Source organism: Anabas testudineus, chromosome 17 (genome assembly GCF_900324465.2).
Source record: "Anabas testudineus chromosome 17, fAnaTes1.2, whole genome shotgun sequence".
Classification (NCBI taxonomy): Eukaryota; Metazoa; Chordata; class Actinopteri; order Anabantiformes; family Anabantidae; genus Anabas; species Anabas testudineus.
The window spans coordinates 12,159,146-12,177,561 of record NC_046626.1 but is presented as its reverse complement, the minus strand read 5'-3'; the positions used below and the strand labels follow the sequence as shown (position 1 = coordinate 12,177,561).

Here is an 18,416-nt window from a genome sequence, read left to right as displayed (position 1 = left end):
GACGTATTCCCAGCGTGACAGTAAACGTTACTGTATATAAGGGTAAGAATGAGCTGATTGGGACTTACTACTGCTTGCTACTGAATGGAATCAGTCATCATCATAAACAATAGCATTTCTTGATTCAAAGAAGAATCAACCAGATTTTCTTTGAGAAAAAACTGACTGACAAGTTGTTATATATAAAACATATCATACTTGCTCAAATAAATTGGTTACTAACATAGATCACAATATGTGTGACAATATACAACGAACGCCCACCTTCTTAACAGTCTTGTCCATCATTTGTAGAGCAGTACGGTCGGCAGTACAAACATCCAGCAGGACGTCACCAGATGATGTGAAGGAGTTTAAGTCCTCAGGTATGTACAGATTAGCTTCCCTGCAAATAGAACAAACAGAAGCTATAATACTAAAAGTAAATAGATATGCACATAGTGGGAAATCAATTTAATAATAAAAGCTGTACACAACATACATGTTGGATTTCAAAATGATGCAGCTAGGCAGTGAAAAGTGAGGAATTATTACCGTCTTGTGTAAAGATTGGAAATGCAGCCCTTAAATTTATCTCTTCCCAGGATTAAGGAGCCACTTGTGTCCGTTATGGATGTCCTTCCACTCACTTGCTGACCGTCATCATTATCATCAATAAGCATCTGAATACTGTTTGGAGAAATCATCATAGTATTTACTGTAATTTATCCATAAACGTTCACACTCATTGACTGAATGAATGTAAAATCAATGTGTCTTTCATACCTTCCAGCTTTTCTGGTTACAGTCAAATAATGCCAGTTGCCATCACGATATTGTTTCTTAGATTTCCACACGACGGAGTTGAAACTAACGAGCACATAGCTATCTTCCAGTGCGAGATTAATCCCATTAGCCTGGGAAAATTATTTAACAAATAAGGGGATTAAAATCTGTGCACGTCATACCTGATGTTTCACACAAACCAGAGCTCACAAGTCCTGGTTCCAACATCCCATTTTAAAATAAAAAGAAAGGACTTACCAGATCTTTGTCTGCTGTCTGCAGAATGAGACCCTGACTCTCTGTGCTCTTGAACCCAAGAGAGATGCTAACATCATTAGCCAGACTAAAGCCGCTGAGCTTGGCAGACAGTGAGCTCCCATAGCTGAGCTCTGCTTTACGAGCAATCTAGATGAGAACATGGATACATCAGTTCATTACACACATAAACAGTGGTTTGGACAGTGACGTAATTGAGCACAAGTTCATAACTGCCTTGGCATGCTGAAGTTCACGTCTTACCAGGGATTCCACAGGACAACCTTTGCTGATGCCCACTTGTTCATCAATAGATTTAAAGTCTCTCTGCTGCTTCAAATTATTCATGCATCCTTTGAATGGTTCTGAAGTGATATTAGATCTGTGAGGACAGAAAATTTGCTTATTATTGGTGCAGTGGGAGATGACTGACTGCATTGATGACTCACTTGCAACAATGAGGGAGAAGAGGGAAAATAAGAACCACATACTTTTCCCTCAAGTCTTGCGGTGCACCACCAATATAGTATTCTTTAAATTCGTCAATCTTGTATGCAAGCAGGGCTGTGGCCACTATGTCAGAGGCAAGACGGACTGAAATTTCTCCATTGCTTTTCATAACGATGAGGATGTCCTTCCAGTCGCTTATCTGAAGAAAGGAAAGAACCAGAAATATTGTAGCTCAATTAACTATTCTCCGTTTATCATTCTCATCTGGTTGTGTAATAATAATAATTGTCAGACAAAAACAGCTTATTACCGGAAATAGTTTATTGTTATTTGTAGCTGGTGTGCCAGGCAAATTACTACGTATAAAAAAGATGCCCTTTTCAATTGTCACGGTGATGTATTTGTTCTGTGTAGAAAAGGAAACAGAATAATCAAACACTCTATAAAATATATCAAAACTGATTTATATAATAAAAATATGAACACTCTTTTACCTCATTTCCTATGTAAAAGAGCAGGCCGTTCTCTGAACGAGTAAAGATGGACATACTGATCAGGAGGGTGTTAGCTGTTTTAGTGATAAACACTTTGCCATATCCAGTGCCTTCAAAGTAGGACGTTTCCACTGGGGCCACATACCTAGACAGAGGGCCGAATCAGAAACAGTTATTTTTACAAAAAGTTTAAGCCAACCTACTGTACATTTTTTAGACAATACCCAGGTCATTGGTAGGAACAATGTCAGAAAGACGGCCTATGGTATTATAGCTCTCTACACTTATTGTATCAGGCGTACCTCTTGCATGGAGTCTCCAAATTGACTTTCTCTGCATAATGGAAATTATAGAGACTGACAATTTTGTCATTAAAGGAGGAAAACTCAATGCAACCCTGATATTTGGGGTAGCTGAGAGAGGCTGGTGGCTATGGAGAAGCAAAACAGAGACCAATATTAATAAAATCCATGGTCATTCAAAATAAAAATAGCATTAATGTGTTTTATTTCATTGCAGCTTACAGTGAAATTAGCAGGATAGCCTCCAACATAGAAAACAGTATCACTGGGGCTGAGGTCCAGAAGGTTCTTGTTATCGTTTCCCGTCATGTTATACAGAAGTGGGTTCTGCGGTGTGACTGACGTTATATCTTTGGTGACCTTCATCTGTACATCTTGGTAAATTCTAAATTACAAGGAGGAAAAAAGTATGTTTTAAATGATTTAAAATGATTTAAACTCAAAGACTGTCCAACACTAAAAACAAGTATATTAAAACAGAATTAAGGTGCCAGTTTACCTGTGTAGCTCCACTCTATCAAACCTGGACGACTCAGCTGGGGACCTCGAGATGTAAGCCGTTCGGATGGGGTATTCATTTCCGTTAAGCTTGTACATGGTGTACAGCACGTTGTTTCTCAGCACCATGCCTATGTAGTTCCCAGAAGACTATAAAACCACAGTTTGTTAGTGCCTTGGGTATAATTATAAAATTGATCCTCATCGTAATATTCATATGCCTTGTGATAAACTTACACTTCGACTGCCGAGATACAACACAAACATGTCACTGCTGGTCTGTCTGCGTCTGCGTCTTCCATCTCCGCCGCCTTCGGGTCTCTGCAGTGACAGAGACAGGGACGTGTAGGCCTTCAGATCATCCAGATTCTTTGGCTCACGCATCTCCACATAGCCCTCGCCTGTGAACTTCATTGGGATAACAATCTGGAAAGACATGGAGAAAGGAAATTAGACCCAGCAAAATATTATGCAGTATACAGGTTTGTTCAAGTTGGATTGTAAAGAAAATGTGTACTAGTCAAACACTTGGAGAATGTATCCTCGTTATGGTAAATAGATACAAAGCGTGACCTCACCCTGTTAGCTGCATCCCGAGCTTGTTCAATGAGCTCTTTGAGCTTCTTGATGTCATTCGTTATGTTTTTATGGTCTGGGAACCGCGATGTCAAGGTGTCCACCTCTGAGATCTTACTATCCAGCAGTGGGATGGCTTTCAACAAGTTCTTCACTGCAAAAATACAAAATAAAAAAAGATTCAGGTTAATCCCAAATATTAGCAAAGCAAAAATATCTGTGCTGTATCTTAAAATGTGCTGTACACACCAATTTAGTTTTGGGAATCTCACCTGACTGATCCACATTGTCCAATACACTGTTTAGGTTGGAGTCCACAGGAGAGATGTTGATCTTATCAATCTCCTTTCTAATGTCGTTCAGTTTGTCCATCGTGTTGCTGGCCGTGTCGTTGGCTGCAGCTGCCTTCCTTTTGGCTTCATCAATCATTTTACCAATGTCATCTGATTGGGAGAAATTGGTAACAAAGGAAAACAATATATTTAAAAAAAAGCAACAGACAGACGAGACATAGTGGGTTTCAAACCACACTAATGCTTCAGTTTCCTTGACTTGTTCTACCTCTTTTGGTGTCGTTTAATTGAGTCTGTACATCAAGCAGGTCTTTCTCAAGAGCTTTCTTTTTATTGTCGGCCTTCTTCAGGCGCTTCTTCAGATCAGTAAGGTCGCCAGCAGCGCCTGTTAAAAGAAAAACATGGATTAGTGGATAAACATTTAACAATTTTAAAACTAACAATCATAGAGGTGAGCTGAATACCCTGAAGGTCTTCCTCTGCATTCTTTGCATCTTGCAGAAGGTCATCACCAGTCTGTTTCAAGTCCTTTGCTCTTTCTGTGAGTTTCTGGTTCTTTACATTCTAAAGGAAGAAAAAAAAAAACTCTTAAACTGGCATCATTTCCAAAAATGTTATTTATTTATTCTTTGCATGCCAAAGAAGTTGTAAATGTACTTCTATAACACCATGTGTAAAATATGAATTTGGCGTCTTACATTCAAAGCATTGTCTGCTGCAGCTTTGGCCTCATTAGCTGCAGCCTCAGCAGCATTGATGGCATCTGTGATGTTCTTGTAGGCATCGATGGCGTCTTTGGCGTTCCGCACCTCAGAACGTCCACTGGCGTTCTTCACAGCACTATTATACAAGATAAGGAAGACATCTAATATACTGTAGTTTCAAAAGACAGGCTTCTTGAAAACTAAGCAGATTGTAAATGCACTGACGCAGCAAGTAATAATGCATAATAAACCTACTCTTCAAGCTCCTTTGCCAGCTTGTCGAGGTCCTTAGCATGTTTCTCTGCCTTCACCACAAGGTTCTCTTTGCCTGCTGCCTTGGAAATCTCGTTCACCCTTTCAGTCAGGTCAGTTTTTGCACCATCCAGCTGGGCAGCCAGCTGTTCATATTCCTACAGAGGAAAAACAGACAGAATGGATGTTATTGACATAGTTAACATCAAATAAAAACAGAAACGCCATTATCTCACTTTACAGCACAACAAGCAAAGTCAGAATCAAGAGAGAGAAGCATTAAAATACAAGATATGTAAGCGTAAAGAATGTGTAGGTAAAAACAAAAACGTACCGTTTTACTGTCAGAAAGCGTCTTCGCCAAATCCTCTGTTTTCTGCAGTTCATTCTCTGCCATGGACATTTGGTCCTCGACAGTCTTCCGCTCCTTTTTTAAATCTTCAATGCGTTTCTGTGGACAGCATACGAGCGAACTTAATTAAATGAGGTAAAATGTGTCATAATTAGAAACTGTACAGCAAACGTGCTGGAGGACGTTTCTGTTTAACATCCATGTATGTAATAAACTACTATAAAGTCATTTTGGATCATCATTTATGAGCTGTTTGCTCATGTAGAAAAGGTATAATTTTATGTCTACTATACTATAGGACACTTTATGTCCTATAGTAACAAGCACACGTCATCATATAAATGATTTCCACCTTTACTTAAGAGTTTCTACCTGCAGCTCTTCCATTCCCTGAGTATTGAGTCCATTCTGGGAGTTGGCTTTCTTCACCAAGTCTTTAGCCTCCTTCAGCGCCTCGTCCAGATCCTTCAACTTTGCCTCATAATCCTTGAGAAGCCCTCGAATCTTGCCTGCTGCGGCCTCATTTTGGTCAAGCTGATTACTAACATTAGCCTTGATATAGTCAAGCACTAAAGAATAAAACAAAATAGAAAAAGTCAATTTAACCAATCAGCAATGATGGAGAATCAGAACTTATAAAAACCACATCAGTGCTGTGATAGAAACAAGTCTGCAGAGGTGTGCTGTACATTTCTTGGCCTCTTCCTTTTCCTTCTCGGCAGCTGTCGCCTGAGGCGTGAAGTTTCTCTTTTCCATCTCCTTCACCATGCGCTGCGCATCTTCAAGCAAGTTTGTGAGGTGTTGATTTGAAAAAGTATCACCACGGCTGCCTCCATCCACTTGGTCCAGCAGAGCTGTAAACATACAAACACTCACTGTCACATAATTGCAAATATTTAAGCTCTGCCAGATACCAACCGACTGAACTGAATTTCTCTTTACCTTGGATTTTCTTGAGCAGATTTTTTATCTCTGTGTCCAGATCCTTAGCTCTCCTGGTGGTTTTATCAATCTCTCCCAGTGCCCGGCCAGCATCATCAGCCAATGTATCTGCCTAAATAAAAACACATGCCAATAATATACATTAACACAGGTTTATTATGCTGATAAATTAATAAAATCCTAAGCAATTTCTCCAACATTACTTGGTCTTTGAGGGTGTTGATGTCATCGGCTAGAGTTAGTGTGTCCTTGTCCAGCTGGTCCACTCTGGAGTTTTGCACGTTGATGGCAGAACTGAATACATTGACAAGAATCTGGAAGAAAAACACAATTATTTACTTTGCCATCGTAAACTAACAAATATGCACACTGCTGGCAAATGATGTTTGTGTGATGATGAATGTCACAGTTCGCTTGTTACCTTTGTGTCTGACACAGCCTTCTCCAGCTTCTTCAACCTGTCCTGAGATGAGGCACTAGCGGTGGCGTTATCAAGCTCACGCTTGATCCTTGCCAGCTCATCGTCCAGCTGCTCCAGGTCATGCAGTAATGTCTGGGCACAGTTATCACACTCTGCAATGCAAAAGAGCAAAAGGTCACATCTCATTTATTGTAAACTGTATGTCACAAAGTCAGACCTCAGATCGTGTTGTTTTTTCACCTTGGCAGTGCTCGTCTGTGGTTGTGTCTCCTGGCTCCAGTGTGTTCTTGCAAACTGTGGAAACATTCAAACACATTTTATTTGGGTGTCAAATGAACTAAAATGTAGAATATTTGAGTATAGTTAAGGCATTGTTTTCGAAATGGAATTTCTCAATCTAACCTCCAGTGCGGGGATCGCAGTTGTTATCGTGGCCATTGCAACGACAGGGTCGACAACTTCCTCCTTGTGTCAGTGGATCACCATAGTAACCAGGAGCACATCTATAAGAAACAGAATCAAATATCATAAAATAATTGGAAAAATACGAATAAGCCTAAAGTATGCGCATAACCAACTGACCGGTCCATACAAACACTCACCTCTCACATTTGTCCCCAGCGTAACCTGCTCTGCATATACACTGGAAGTCTCCATAGACCTCTCTGCAACCCACTGCAAAACTGCAGATCGAGGGAGATGATTTAATTCCTGTATTACACATTACCATTTAATTACTGCATTTGAGATAGTTTATTTTTGTTCACGCACCTGTTTGTAGGCACACTGAATGGGCACGGACACACTCGGCATGACCTCTGAACCGCATTGCCATAGTAACCTTCTTTGCAGCGTTCACATCGTTCCCCAGCTGTGTTGTACTGACAGTTCTGAAAATGCCATAATTTATTCATTCAAGTACTTTCAAGATATATGTTAATATATATATGAGGAACATGAGCAAAACAGTTAGACTTTGCATTAAAAAACACACATGAGCTGCAAAAACCTAGGGGCAATGAAAAAATATATTTCCTTGGTATTACAAAGAGCATGGTTGATGCACTTAGCCTAGAGAGTGTGTTCAGCGACTTGTCTACATTTGGCTTTGTCCAGATAGGGTGTGGACCCATGCTTACGTTGCACACACAGGCCCAGTCTTGAGTGTCTCGCATAACAATAACTCAAGGGAGACAGCTGAGATTTTGAAATGCCTGAGAGTGCTAGAGGGGCCCTATAAGAGGAACTCTGAAAGTCATGATAAATAATGCCACGGGTGTAGTGATAAAACAAACAATGCTAAGACGATAGAGGCAAACGTTTGACCACAGATGTATCCTGAAGGTGAGAGGTCTAGACACTGACTAACCTGTGACTCACACTGGGATAAAGTAAAGTAATCACTATTAGTTTTAGACGTGTCTGTGGGTGTCTACTGTGGGAGTGAGTGAGTGAGAGTGAGTGAGTGAGTGAGCGAGTGAATTTCTTACCAGACACCTCCCTGTACTTTCTTCACAAACATCGGCCAGACCATTGCACTCACAGGGCACACAGCGGCCCAGGAAGGGCCCACTGCCATCTCTGTAGAAACCAGGAGCACATTTCTGAAAAACAAAAGCACACATATAGTATAAAGATGACCTGAAATTACTGCTATAGATGAGTATAACTCAAGACATACTACTATATCTGGAATCATAAACTACTTATTTGGAACACGTACAATACTGAAGGTGGGACATAACCTGAATTTTGGCAGTAATTTCCCAAAAAATGACAATTAGTCCATCAAAATCAGGTGAATTTCAGTCCTACTCAGTGATATGCAGCATTTCATTGCCTGTGACTAATTATTAACATTATAAAGTAAATAACTCTCACTTAAATCTTTGACTGCTGACACGTTATACTGTATATAATTCACTGCAGTGTAGCAATAGGACACTGAAGTGTTTCTAGAGATTTTGCCACCATTTACAGAATAAGATAGAGAAAACGGCAGTGAGCAAGCGTTGAATTGGGCGTCACTACCAGTTAACACTGAAAAGTTAACAACTGCCCTTTGCTTTCAGAGATAACAGTCTTCAAGTCACCGACAAGACTCTTGGAACAAATGCAATCTACAGTCCAGGTGAAACAACACCTCCTCAGCAAGAAAATCACACAGATCTTTACCTTAATCTGAGAACTGGCAGCACTGTCATTAACGGAGGGATACTGAACTGCCTGTCCTCTATCTTGCCACGAGGGGTAGCGTACCCCTTGGGTGCCTTGGTCATTGACCGATGGATACTCTATCCGCTGAGTTCCCTGATCATGAAGCGTTGGATGCTGTATCCTCTGAGCCCATCTGTCATGATGCCTAGTGTAACGATGCCGCTCTCCTCTCTCCAACGGCCTATGTCCAGCGCAGCAGAGTCCAATCAAAGTCCAACATATCAGGGTCTGTAGCAGAACCCTTGTACGCCGCCGTCTATCCATCCACGCATCTGACATTCCTAACATTTAGTCTGTGCGAAATAATGCTGTACTCTGCCCCGGCCTCAGCCTCTTAAACACACATACTCACACTCACCCACACGTACACTGTGAGGACACGCCCATCTCCCACCTGAGTCAGCCCAACACACCAGTACGATTGTATGCAGGCACAAGCTTAAACATGCAAGTGTTTACATGCCACCCCCCGCCCCCCCGCTCCCTCTCTCTCTGTCTGTCATATCCATTAACACACACAGATCTGTTGATATACATCTACACAGTCAAATGCGGGTGCATGCACAAAATCCCAGTGTTGCTGGCTTTGTATTGTAACAATCATGTCAAATGTTCAGAAATCTCATAATATTCAGTAAAGTTTTATAAATGATGTGCATTATATGTGTGTGTCTAGTTTATACCAGTGTTTGTGTAAGCACACATGAGTGAGAGGAAAGTCAGACATCCTCAGATATGACAGACAACAAAGTCACACCTGAATCACACTCCTCAAACACAGGGCAGCCATAACTAGGTTTGTAGGCTGTACTTACAGATATATGAGCACACTGAAGGTGCGCTCAGGTGAACGCACTAAGATTTATGAGTAACACCGTGTTGCTAACTGCCACACCTCATGTGCTAGGGCGAGGCGTAATGTCATTCCCCCTCTGGGTACATGAAATGAACTTCCTGTGAAACACACCCAACCACACAGGCTGGTAACCACATCTATGGCAACAGCACTTCCACAAGCAACAAAGGCTTTTTACAGGTTTTTTGGTCTAACGTTTTCTGTCTCTTACTAAAAAAGAAGCAGTAAAACTGCTGCAATCATGTGTATACAAATTAGATTTGAGAAGCACAAACACACTCGGCCAGCTCAGCACCATTCCCAGGATAAAAAGAATTGAAGTAAAGCCTTTCCTTAGCAACTACACAATTTCTGTGAGCTGTGGACTTGCCAGTGATTATAGCTGTATAATCACCAATATTATGTCTGCATGATTGTGCATCATAGCCCGGGGCTACACAATTCGGCTGCGCAGCTCACCAGCCGGTATTTTCCAGTACATTCCACCCAAGGCTCCTGAGCAGATGATGAATTTTCCCTTTAGAAAAGGGTGTGGTACTTGTAAGAGACATGTCAGGACACCCCAAAAATATGAAAAGGTGGTCTAGCGCCTCAATCAACACCTGGCTCCACCCTGCTTCATATCTCTACTGCTTGTCAGACCTGACAAAATGTTCCCGAGTATGGATGTTTGTTTTTTTTTTAGTATGGAAGTTGAGTGGAAGTGAAGCTGCATTGTTGTCTCCACCCAAGAATAGATTCACAACCATTTGATGACACTATGCTCATTCGCTGTAATCATGGGATCTTTATATATCTGTTTTTAGATTATTGCCTGCTCACATATGCAACCTACATAACAATATCACTTAGTGATATAGTTTGTTGTACGTGAATAATCATAGAATGACAATTTCTTACCTCGCAGGAGTCTCCAGTGTACTCATTAGGGCAGAAACAATGCTCCACAGTGTTTCCAGGACCTCCAGTTCCTGTGGTAGTGGCCTCCTCCAGGCCAACCTCCCCTAAGCTGAGCCGCTGGCTCTGGGTAAAGTACAAAGCTCGGATCCTGAGGCCCACCAGACCAGCTAAAACCATCATCAGTTCCTGTCTGGACACGGGCCTGTTGGTGACAGCATGGCGCCAGTTTCCCTGCAGGATACAGGCAAGTTATTTTGGGATGAATGTTGAGAAATCTGTAAGAGAGATTTTTTTTTTATTCAAAAATCTAATTTTCATATATAATACATGTATTTGTCGGATCTGATGCAGAGTTATTTAGGTCAAAAAAGGCTGGTCGGATTACTTTTATATGTAAGTGTTGTTTGGAGAGAATGAGTTCTGATTTGCTTGTTTATCCCTGACGTTTAGTCTAGAGCACAGGATTTTATTCACACCCACTATAGAAAAAAACAACTTTGTCATATTATGTGAATAAAAATCAAAAGCTTTGGATCTTATATCAAACAGGGGACGGCGTGCCCTCTTTACCTCCACAAGCTGGACTCTGCCCTGATACAGCCTGTCTGGAAGTGGGACTTGTTGAGCCATGTGGATCAGGGTCATATCCTGGCCCTATGGTGAAATAATGACACAGACAAATGAGCTATGATTCTGTCACTGGAAAAGTATAATAATAATAAAAAAAATAATAAGAGATAACAAACTAGTAGCACTACACACAGTGAGCACGACATCAGGTCTCCTGTCCATCAGAGTCATCCCCTCACTGGGAATTCCAAAGGATTTGGACTGGTAGGTGAGGAAACCACCATAAGATGAAACCTAGATTTAGAAGGAAGAGTAAAAATATATATATATATATATCTGTCAGTGTATCTGAAATGATTGTAGAAACCTCTGGAATATAGGCAACTGTAGCTATGAGAAAAATGATAGCTTCGTAAGAGGGATCTTATTTTAGCTTTATTAGCTTTTATGGAAAATGTAACATTGCAAAAGACATTAGAAGATAAGGAAAAGCTGAGACTTCTTACTGCCTTGGCATTCTCACACTGCACTGACTCACCCTATCTCCGAGGTAGGAGAGTGGTGCCACCCAGTGTAGAGTTTGAACTGTACTGGGAAGCTCCTGGACGTCTGCCACCACTGTGTTACTGGCTGCGTTCAGCACAGAGGGAATCTCCTCCTGGTCGGGGCTTCTCAAATGCCAGCCCCGCATGTCAACAAACTAACAACAGGGTGGTTTGTTATGTGCAGCTTTAATTGAATAAATCACATTGTTCTCCATGTAACAGTAAACACACACCTTTCCCCTGCGTTTGTTGGAGCTGTGACACTGGTCAGTGGCTCCAAAGCAGAAGCAGCTGGTGCAGCCGTGAGGATTGGACGGGTCAAAGTGGAAGGAGCCTTCTTGACAGGTATCACACCGGACACCGGCAACATTTCTCTGCAAATATGAAATAACAGAGATGACGTCAGAGCAAGAAAGGACAAATAAAAACGTGAGTGTGAGTTTTTAAAAGAGCTGTTTGATGAGTTGAACTCACCTTGCAGAGACATTGCCCTGTGTCTGGGTGGCAAACGTCGGGGGTGACACCACCTTCGTTACAGTTACAAGGGACACAGTCGGGGAAGCGATAATAACCTGCAGCACAGCGGTCGCACTGACGGCCCCCAATCCTGGGCTTGCAGCTACATAAAAATACACAGACACACTTATGCTGGCATTGTATGTGTTTATGAATTCCTATCGCTCCTTTATCAACAGAGACATCTACTGAGTGACAGAGATGACTTCAACACTGAAAACCTACATGAGAGAAAAGACACTCTGTGTGTCAACATGACTGGACTCTGTCCTAATCCCCTCATTAATCACTTTAAGTGGCTTGTGTCATGTTTCATTTTCAACGTCAGAAGCTGAAGGCCCTTACATTCTGGCCACCTTCAACCCTTAAAACTTGTTTTGGCAGGGAGTAATAATAGGTTTACCCATTTAACAAACTGTAACCTCCGGTTTTCATGAGTGAGCAGTAGGTTTCCACTCACCTACACTGTCCAGTGATGCGGTCACAGTCAGGTCCTGCCCTGTATTCGATGCCTCTTGGAGAGCATTTACAGTCCTCGCAGCCCAACGAAGGGTGATAACTGAAAGTCTGATTCTGGCAAACATCACAGGATGGCTTGACCGTCTGAGGGGGGCAGATACAACTTCCTGTCATCTCGTTGCACAGCCGACGACCACACTCACACGCTGCATGGACGAGAAGGGATATTATCAGGTCAACACTTCAAACAGGTGAAATTAGTTTTCTTAAAATGTAAGAAAATACAAATACAAAGCAATTATTCACAAATCAAAACACTACAATTTACTGAATTTAATGGCAGCAGCACATCTCATAAAAGGTCGAGCTTGTTGAAATAAATAAAGGGTTCCTTAAAAAGACATTATCTGCAGGGCAGTATATATTGTTCTGAAACCTGTATACTTTGTTCAGCATTAATGGTGCCATCACATATGTGTAAATTACTATGCTGTTTGCACTAATGCACCCCAATACCATGACAGATGAAGGCTTTTGAACTATAGGCTGATAACATGCTAGGTGGACCCTCTCCTCTGCAGCTTAGAGGATGCAATGAATGATCCAATGAGGTTGTGCTTAGTGTATGAGTCATACACAGTAAGTCCAAGTCTCATGAAAACAAGACAAATGTAAATGTTCACTTACGTCTGCAGTAGGGGAAGCCATAGTAACCCGTGGCGCACTTTGTGCATTGTCGGCCGATGACGTGCCGCCTGCAGGGACACTGTCCACCAGCTGGATCACATGTGGTCCCCGTGGAACCAGATTGGTCACAGTTGCAAGGCAGAGCTCCACCATTATACGCTGCTACGAGAGAGCGGGCAGAATCTCTGCAGAACTGCGAAGAAGTTCTGGGGCTGAAGAGATAGAAAAATACGCATGGTTTTAAATTCATCACCCTTCCATCACAGCTAGAGGGCACCATTTACAAAAACTTGCACTGTAGTGTTCATTATCAACAAATATATCACACATTATAAAAAATAAGGGCTAATCCAACAACGAATAACCAACTTATAAGATCTTTAAAATACCATTTAAATCGGATTTGGGTGCAGCTTGTTTTGTCAACACGGTGACTACCTACTCAATATAGAAGCCTTCTTCTCTGCATTGCTGTATGAACTCTGAAGATTTATCCAGCAGCTTTTCTTTCAGGAGATCTGGGGTGTAACTGCTATCAGGAACCAACAAGATATAATCCTATGCAAAAGATAACAACAGCAAACATAACAATAAATAAAAACTTTCAGTCTCACCAAAAACCTCACTTTGGTTTGTGGTATGATGCAGATAGTGATAAACAAATAAACAGCGGATTTGAGACATTTTAGCCACATGTTTTTGGTTTGATTTTATCTTAAGAAGGAAACTAAAGCAAGCAAACAATCTGCAACAGAGCTCGACCTCTACCAGCTTTAGGACGGAAGCTTAGCTTTTATTAAGCTGTTTTGGGCTGCCAGGTAGAATACAGTCCCTTCATTGTTTTTGGTGGGGATATGGCATAACACTGAGGAGAGAGGACCTCACCATGCCAAATCCTCAACCTGAACAAGTGTGCGACAAAACACCGTCCTTAAATACACAACTTAACACAGAAAGTATGTCTCATTCATTTCTTTACCACGTTTCTCTAATTAAGCCTTGAATAAACAGGAATTCAATTACACGTCACCCTACTGACCAGAATAAGGGTCTTGTTAGGTGGGATGATCACAGAGATGCTGGGCAGCTGCCACGAATTCTGGTGAAAGTCGAGTGCAATGCGCCCTTCAGCAATCACAACCTCCCTGCAGCCTGAGACTGCAGGGCAGAAGGATGCATTCATTAAACCTGCAAGAGGAGAGCACAGTTCAAGCTGAGTGAAGAAGAAATGTTAGCATGCTGCACAATAATCCATTAAAGCCATATAGGGAAGTCTTCTGATCATCTCCTGTTAAGGAGGAATTACTCCCTGAACTGAGAAGGCTGTCCCAGTCACTGCTAGAGTAAACACTAGTGTTTCCAAACGAAGATAATAAACTCTCTAAATTGGATTGATCAAACGGGATTAACATCCTCAAACAGACTCACCCCTCCACTCGCGCCCCACATCCAATCTGACCTCCACAGGGAAGGAGGTATGTTCAGGCTGGTGGTAATGGACCACAGCCACATACCTGCCTGGAAGGGGCACCCTGGGAGTGAAACTGATCTCTGTCTGGGAAAAAAAAAGGGGACGTGGAAACGTTTCAACTTGACAGGATGAAAGAGCAAATTAGTGTCAGTGCAGAGGTTGAAGGGGGGCATGTTCAGAAAGGTTGAAACCATTCAAAAAGGTTAAGATAATCAGTTTATTTGTTCTGATACCTGAGGGAATTTAAGCAGTATCCCATCACTCTGAGGTTCACGGACAGGGAACACCTCAGACTGTCTTCTCCATCTCCAGTCCTCATTCTCAACAACAGCTGGCGCGGAGAGTAGCTGCCCATCACGAGCGGCATATAAAATCCAAGCTGAGGTCGGCTTTTCAAACTTCCCAAGAACACAGTGTCGACTAGAAACATAGAAGAGCAACATCTGGCTTTTACTTAAAACTTGTTGATAGTAATTATAGTGTTTGTCAAACCCTAGTAGGGTCAAAGGTTAAAGGTAGACAAAGGCCACCTATACCTATAAAACACTACCCATCTTTAGTAACTCCCTTGTTAATCTTGACATCCCATCACAAACATGATAAAATCACACCACTATACATTTTTTATATTGGAAAAAAAAGTTTCTTACATTTAAAAATATCTCAGTAAATATACTTATGGCAGCTTTGTGAAGAAGGGAAAGTGTCAAATGCTATTTAACAACCCTGAAAGCATTTACCTTTTCAAGTCAATTCAAATGATTGCTTTGTTGACATGCTTTTCCTTTTTCAGCCGTCTTTTGCTACACTTTTCTGTATGAATTATATATTAAAAGACAGATTGCACGCTGACAGCTGTAAAAACATTTGTAACCAACATCCAACCTGGTAATTAGCTTGAAGGTAAGAGTCAATTTAGTGTGAGGAAGAAAGAGAGAGTTGGAACCCATGTTTAGCCTCAGGTAAACGACTTTGTCCAGCTGCTACAATGCGTATAATCACACCTGGTTTATCTTCACTTTCCCACACAACAGGTCAATGCAAGGATCTAGTCTAATCTTTGCGGGTTGTGTTATTAAAAGCACGCAGTGGGGATTATCTAAGGTGACTTACCTGTCTTCAGTGAAGCGGCCATGGGTGGAGACACAGAGCACCTTCGGGGCTACATACTCAATTGAGAACTCTTCTGCAGGCACCGCATACACTTTGTACTAGCAAAAGAAATCTTTTTTTAAGTAGCATGTTGTGGTGTTTTTATAAATTATAAGTTATAATAAATCACATTTCTCTCACCAGCAGGAATGAGGTAGTGGAGGTCTGCAGGAGAAGTTCTGTCCTATGAGTAAGCTGTAACGCTGCCACCTGATTACTGGTGTCCACCGCCACACTCCGACACAAAAAACTGCAGGGATTACAGGACACGATAAAATGAGATGAGATGTTCTTAGAGCTGTCCTTTAGATTTTTTTTACAGTATAAAGACGGAACATAAACTTTCTTTGCAAGGCTGAGCAGGACTCACCTGTAGGCACAACTGTAAATGTTAGCCCTGGCCAGGGTCTGGCCACCTGAATGGCCACTGACAAGTATGTTGACATTCTGGACAATGTCCAACTCGCTGGCATACTCCAGGACAAGGGCATATGGGCCGGGATGAGGCACATGCAAACTGAGCTGAAGCTGAGACTGTGGGACAAAGAAATTAAAGGCGGTAAAAGGCAATCCCTAAAATATAATTATCGTTTTTTTAGTATCATGAACGGGCAGAACTGGGTGGGTAGGTTCACAAGTCCTGACAACTAGACTTGCCAGTTTTACACCTTAGTATTCAATCCATCCTCTACAAGACTAAAACCAAACTATAAATCATGAATCAAGGAAAATCACTGGACAGTATTGTATGAAGACATGGCTTCCCACCTGTCTGCCATTGAGAGCAGCCATCTCTGGGTGACCTGGGGTCGGGCGCCGCACACGGGCCTGCCTACTCTTGCGCCTGCTGCGACTGGAAAATCTTCCCTGTGAGCCCAGTACTGAACTGAATCCATCCATTGCTACATGTTTATACAACAGGCAGCTGAGATGGAGACACACAGATGTTATGATGTTATTTTAACCAACTTTAGTTGCACATGGAAATCTAAATGCATACTTAATAAATAGTGAATATAAATCAAAACATATATAACTAATATGCAGCATTAATAGAATCAAGAATGGTGAAAAGAATTACTTTGTGTTCCTGTTTGCTGTGGGTAAGTATGTGCAGGGTTGGGTGATCTTTTGCTGCAGTAGTGATGCCTCATAGTAGTCCCTGGGCAGCAGTACCAAATAGTCCTGGGGAGAGGGAATGACAGTGTGTTTAGTATTCAGCCTACTGTACATTTATTAAAATAAAAATAGCTATATTCATCATCAAACTCACTAGGAGAACCCCCTCAGCCCTGATGTGAATGATCCATTTCCCAGGAGTCAAAGCAAAAGGCTCCGCAAAGCCCTCTCCTGGGACAGTGAGGAAGGATGGGGAGTGGCTCTGAGGGAATATTACTTCCTTGCTCTGATCTGACCCTGTTAAACCACAAGCAAATATGGCTGTAATGTTATGCACTCACAGCAGAGTGAGCAGAAAATAAATAATACATGGGACATATTGAGTAAAGACACATCATGCACCTACAAATGTCATGAAGGATATAGGTTATTTATTTAATTTCTTCAATGACGGGTTAGATTTGATGACATGATGATGACATGTAAGAGCTAGTTCATTGTCAGAGGCAAGCTTACCTGCAGTGCCTATGTTATTGGTAGCCCTGATGCTACCAGTAACACTAGTCCTGCTGGGGTTAATGAACCGCAGAACCACACGGAACAAGTGCTGCCTCCCATCTTTTGGGTCAACATGCACGCTTACTCTGACTTCACTCTGCAGGGGTGAGAGTAACACACACACACTACTGGCGATGAGAGTATAATGTTAACAATTTGGTTAAGAATCATGTCTGGTGAGCAGAGTAGCTCAAAACGGTTTGGGTTAATCAACACACAGCAAGCAAGGTGAAGAGAGGAAAACTCAGCCAATGGAAGGCAGGCCCTTCACTTACAGTCACAGCACTGAGAGCCACCTTCGTCCACCACCAAGATCCGTGCTCTCACTTGTGCTCCCCCCTTTTGCTTAGGGGTGATGTAGCGGAATACAATATGGAAAGGGCCAGGAAACCCGAGGGTAAGCATTACGATCACCTCCGGCTGAAGAGAGATAGTGTTAGTTCTAAGAGAGCTCCGCATCAGCCCTCATGAAATAGAAGCTTGAGTGTTTTAAGCAGGAATGTCGCGGCAGACATAGAAGAAAGAGAGCATCAGAATAGACAGAAAAATCAGAAAGGGATGAAAAGGCAAGTAATAGGCTGCTGAGGTGGCAGATAGGTAGTACAAAATACATAACTTAGTGGCATTATCATTAAGAATATGTGCTAACCTGTGCAGGGGACATAACAGTGTAACCTCTCCAACTGAATCCTGGGAACTCTTGGGGGTTATAACCAAAACGCACTGGTCTGGCATTTGGTGTGGTGCCATCCTCCACCTCAAACTTCAGTTGGTGCAAAGTAGGGAAATAGTAGCTTGATGCTGGTCTGTCAAGATACACACAATTTTTTCTATGAAGTCAAGACACAGCAGGAAGGGAAATTGTTTTATTTAATGTAAAGCTTTATAGAATCTATAGTCTGCCACATCTTACTCGGTGCATTTAAGGCCCTCTACGTTCTTCAAACACCAACACTGTCCCGACATCTCATCACACGCCATGTCAATGGCACCACCGATATCACACTGACAGCCTAGGAGGCAGAGTGAATGGGTCATTATTTTGGATGAAAGAGCTTGATG

General features: G+C 41.9%; 1 protein-coding gene across 2 annotated transcripts in view; it reads right to left on the bottom strand.

The window, feature by feature from the left end:
* LOC113172533 (laminin subunit alpha-3) overlaps positions 1 to 18,416 on the bottom strand; it is a 47,246-nt gene that overhangs the window by 6,403 nt on the left and 22,427 nt on the right. For both annotated transcript variants that reach the window (XM_026375538.1, XM_026375539.2), the window contains exons 20-69: positions 18,268 to 18,367; positions 18,004 to 18,160; positions 17,313 to 17,451; positions 16,951 to 17,093; positions 16,759 to 16,862; positions 16,446 to 16,602; positions 16,048 to 16,211; positions 15,819 to 15,927; positions 15,639 to 15,736; positions 14,759 to 14,945; positions 14,483 to 14,609; positions 14,094 to 14,242; positions 13,497 to 13,612; positions 13,055 to 13,266; positions 12,369 to 12,573; positions 11,867 to 12,011; positions 11,626 to 11,766; positions 11,386 to 11,547; positions 11,040 to 11,141; positions 10,848 to 10,931; positions 10,278 to 10,508; positions 7,795 to 7,908; positions 7,076 to 7,194; positions 6,907 to 6,987; positions 6,707 to 6,807; positions 6,545 to 6,598; positions 6,305 to 6,456; positions 6,087 to 6,197; positions 5,884 to 5,995; positions 5,631 to 5,795; positions 5,314 to 5,510; positions 4,924 to 5,040; positions 4,593 to 4,747; positions 4,332 to 4,473; positions 4,098 to 4,197; positions 3,902 to 4,018; positions 3,613 to 3,783; positions 3,343 to 3,494; positions 3,002 to 3,190; positions 2,766 to 2,914; positions 2,489 to 2,651; positions 2,267 to 2,394; positions 1,965 to 2,109; positions 1,781 to 1,876; positions 1,512 to 1,669; positions 1,285 to 1,402; positions 1,024 to 1,170; positions 766 to 896; positions 535 to 669; positions 265 to 385 (exon numbers count right to left, since the gene is read on the bottom strand). In XM_026375538.1, coding sequence (XP_026231323.1) covers positions 265 to 385; positions 535 to 669; positions 766 to 896; positions 1,024 to 1,170; positions 1,285 to 1,402; positions 1,512 to 1,669; positions 1,781 to 1,876; positions 1,965 to 2,109; positions 2,267 to 2,394; positions 2,489 to 2,651; positions 2,766 to 2,914; positions 3,002 to 3,190; positions 3,343 to 3,494; positions 3,613 to 3,783; positions 3,902 to 4,018; positions 4,098 to 4,197; positions 4,332 to 4,473; positions 4,593 to 4,747; positions 4,924 to 5,040; positions 5,314 to 5,510; positions 5,631 to 5,795; positions 5,884 to 5,995; positions 6,087 to 6,197; positions 6,305 to 6,456; positions 6,545 to 6,598; positions 6,707 to 6,807; positions 6,907 to 6,987; positions 7,076 to 7,194; positions 7,795 to 7,908; positions 10,278 to 10,508; positions 10,848 to 10,931; positions 11,040 to 11,141; positions 11,386 to 11,547; positions 11,626 to 11,766; positions 11,867 to 12,011; positions 12,369 to 12,573; positions 13,055 to 13,266; positions 13,497 to 13,612; positions 14,094 to 14,242; positions 14,483 to 14,609; positions 14,759 to 14,945; positions 15,639 to 15,736; positions 15,819 to 15,927; positions 16,048 to 16,211; positions 16,446 to 16,602; positions 16,759 to 16,862; positions 16,951 to 17,093; positions 17,313 to 17,451; positions 18,004 to 18,160; positions 18,268 to 18,367 — 6,872 coding nt within the window. The remainder of the gene's footprint in view (positions 1 to 264; positions 386 to 534; positions 670 to 765; positions 897 to 1,023; positions 1,171 to 1,284; positions 1,403 to 1,511; positions 1,670 to 1,780; positions 1,877 to 1,964; positions 2,110 to 2,266; positions 2,395 to 2,488; positions 2,652 to 2,765; positions 2,915 to 3,001; positions 3,191 to 3,342; positions 3,495 to 3,612; positions 3,784 to 3,901; positions 4,019 to 4,097; positions 4,198 to 4,331; positions 4,474 to 4,592; positions 4,748 to 4,923; positions 5,041 to 5,313; positions 5,511 to 5,630; positions 5,796 to 5,883; positions 5,996 to 6,086; positions 6,198 to 6,304; positions 6,457 to 6,544; positions 6,599 to 6,706; positions 6,808 to 6,906; positions 6,988 to 7,075; positions 7,195 to 7,794; positions 7,909 to 10,277; positions 10,509 to 10,847; positions 10,932 to 11,039; positions 11,142 to 11,385; positions 11,548 to 11,625; positions 11,767 to 11,866; positions 12,012 to 12,368; positions 12,574 to 13,054; positions 13,267 to 13,496; positions 13,613 to 14,093; positions 14,243 to 14,482; positions 14,610 to 14,758; positions 14,946 to 15,638; positions 15,737 to 15,818; positions 15,928 to 16,047; positions 16,212 to 16,445; positions 16,603 to 16,758; positions 16,863 to 16,950; positions 17,094 to 17,312; positions 17,452 to 18,003; positions 18,161 to 18,267; positions 18,368 to 18,416) is intronic.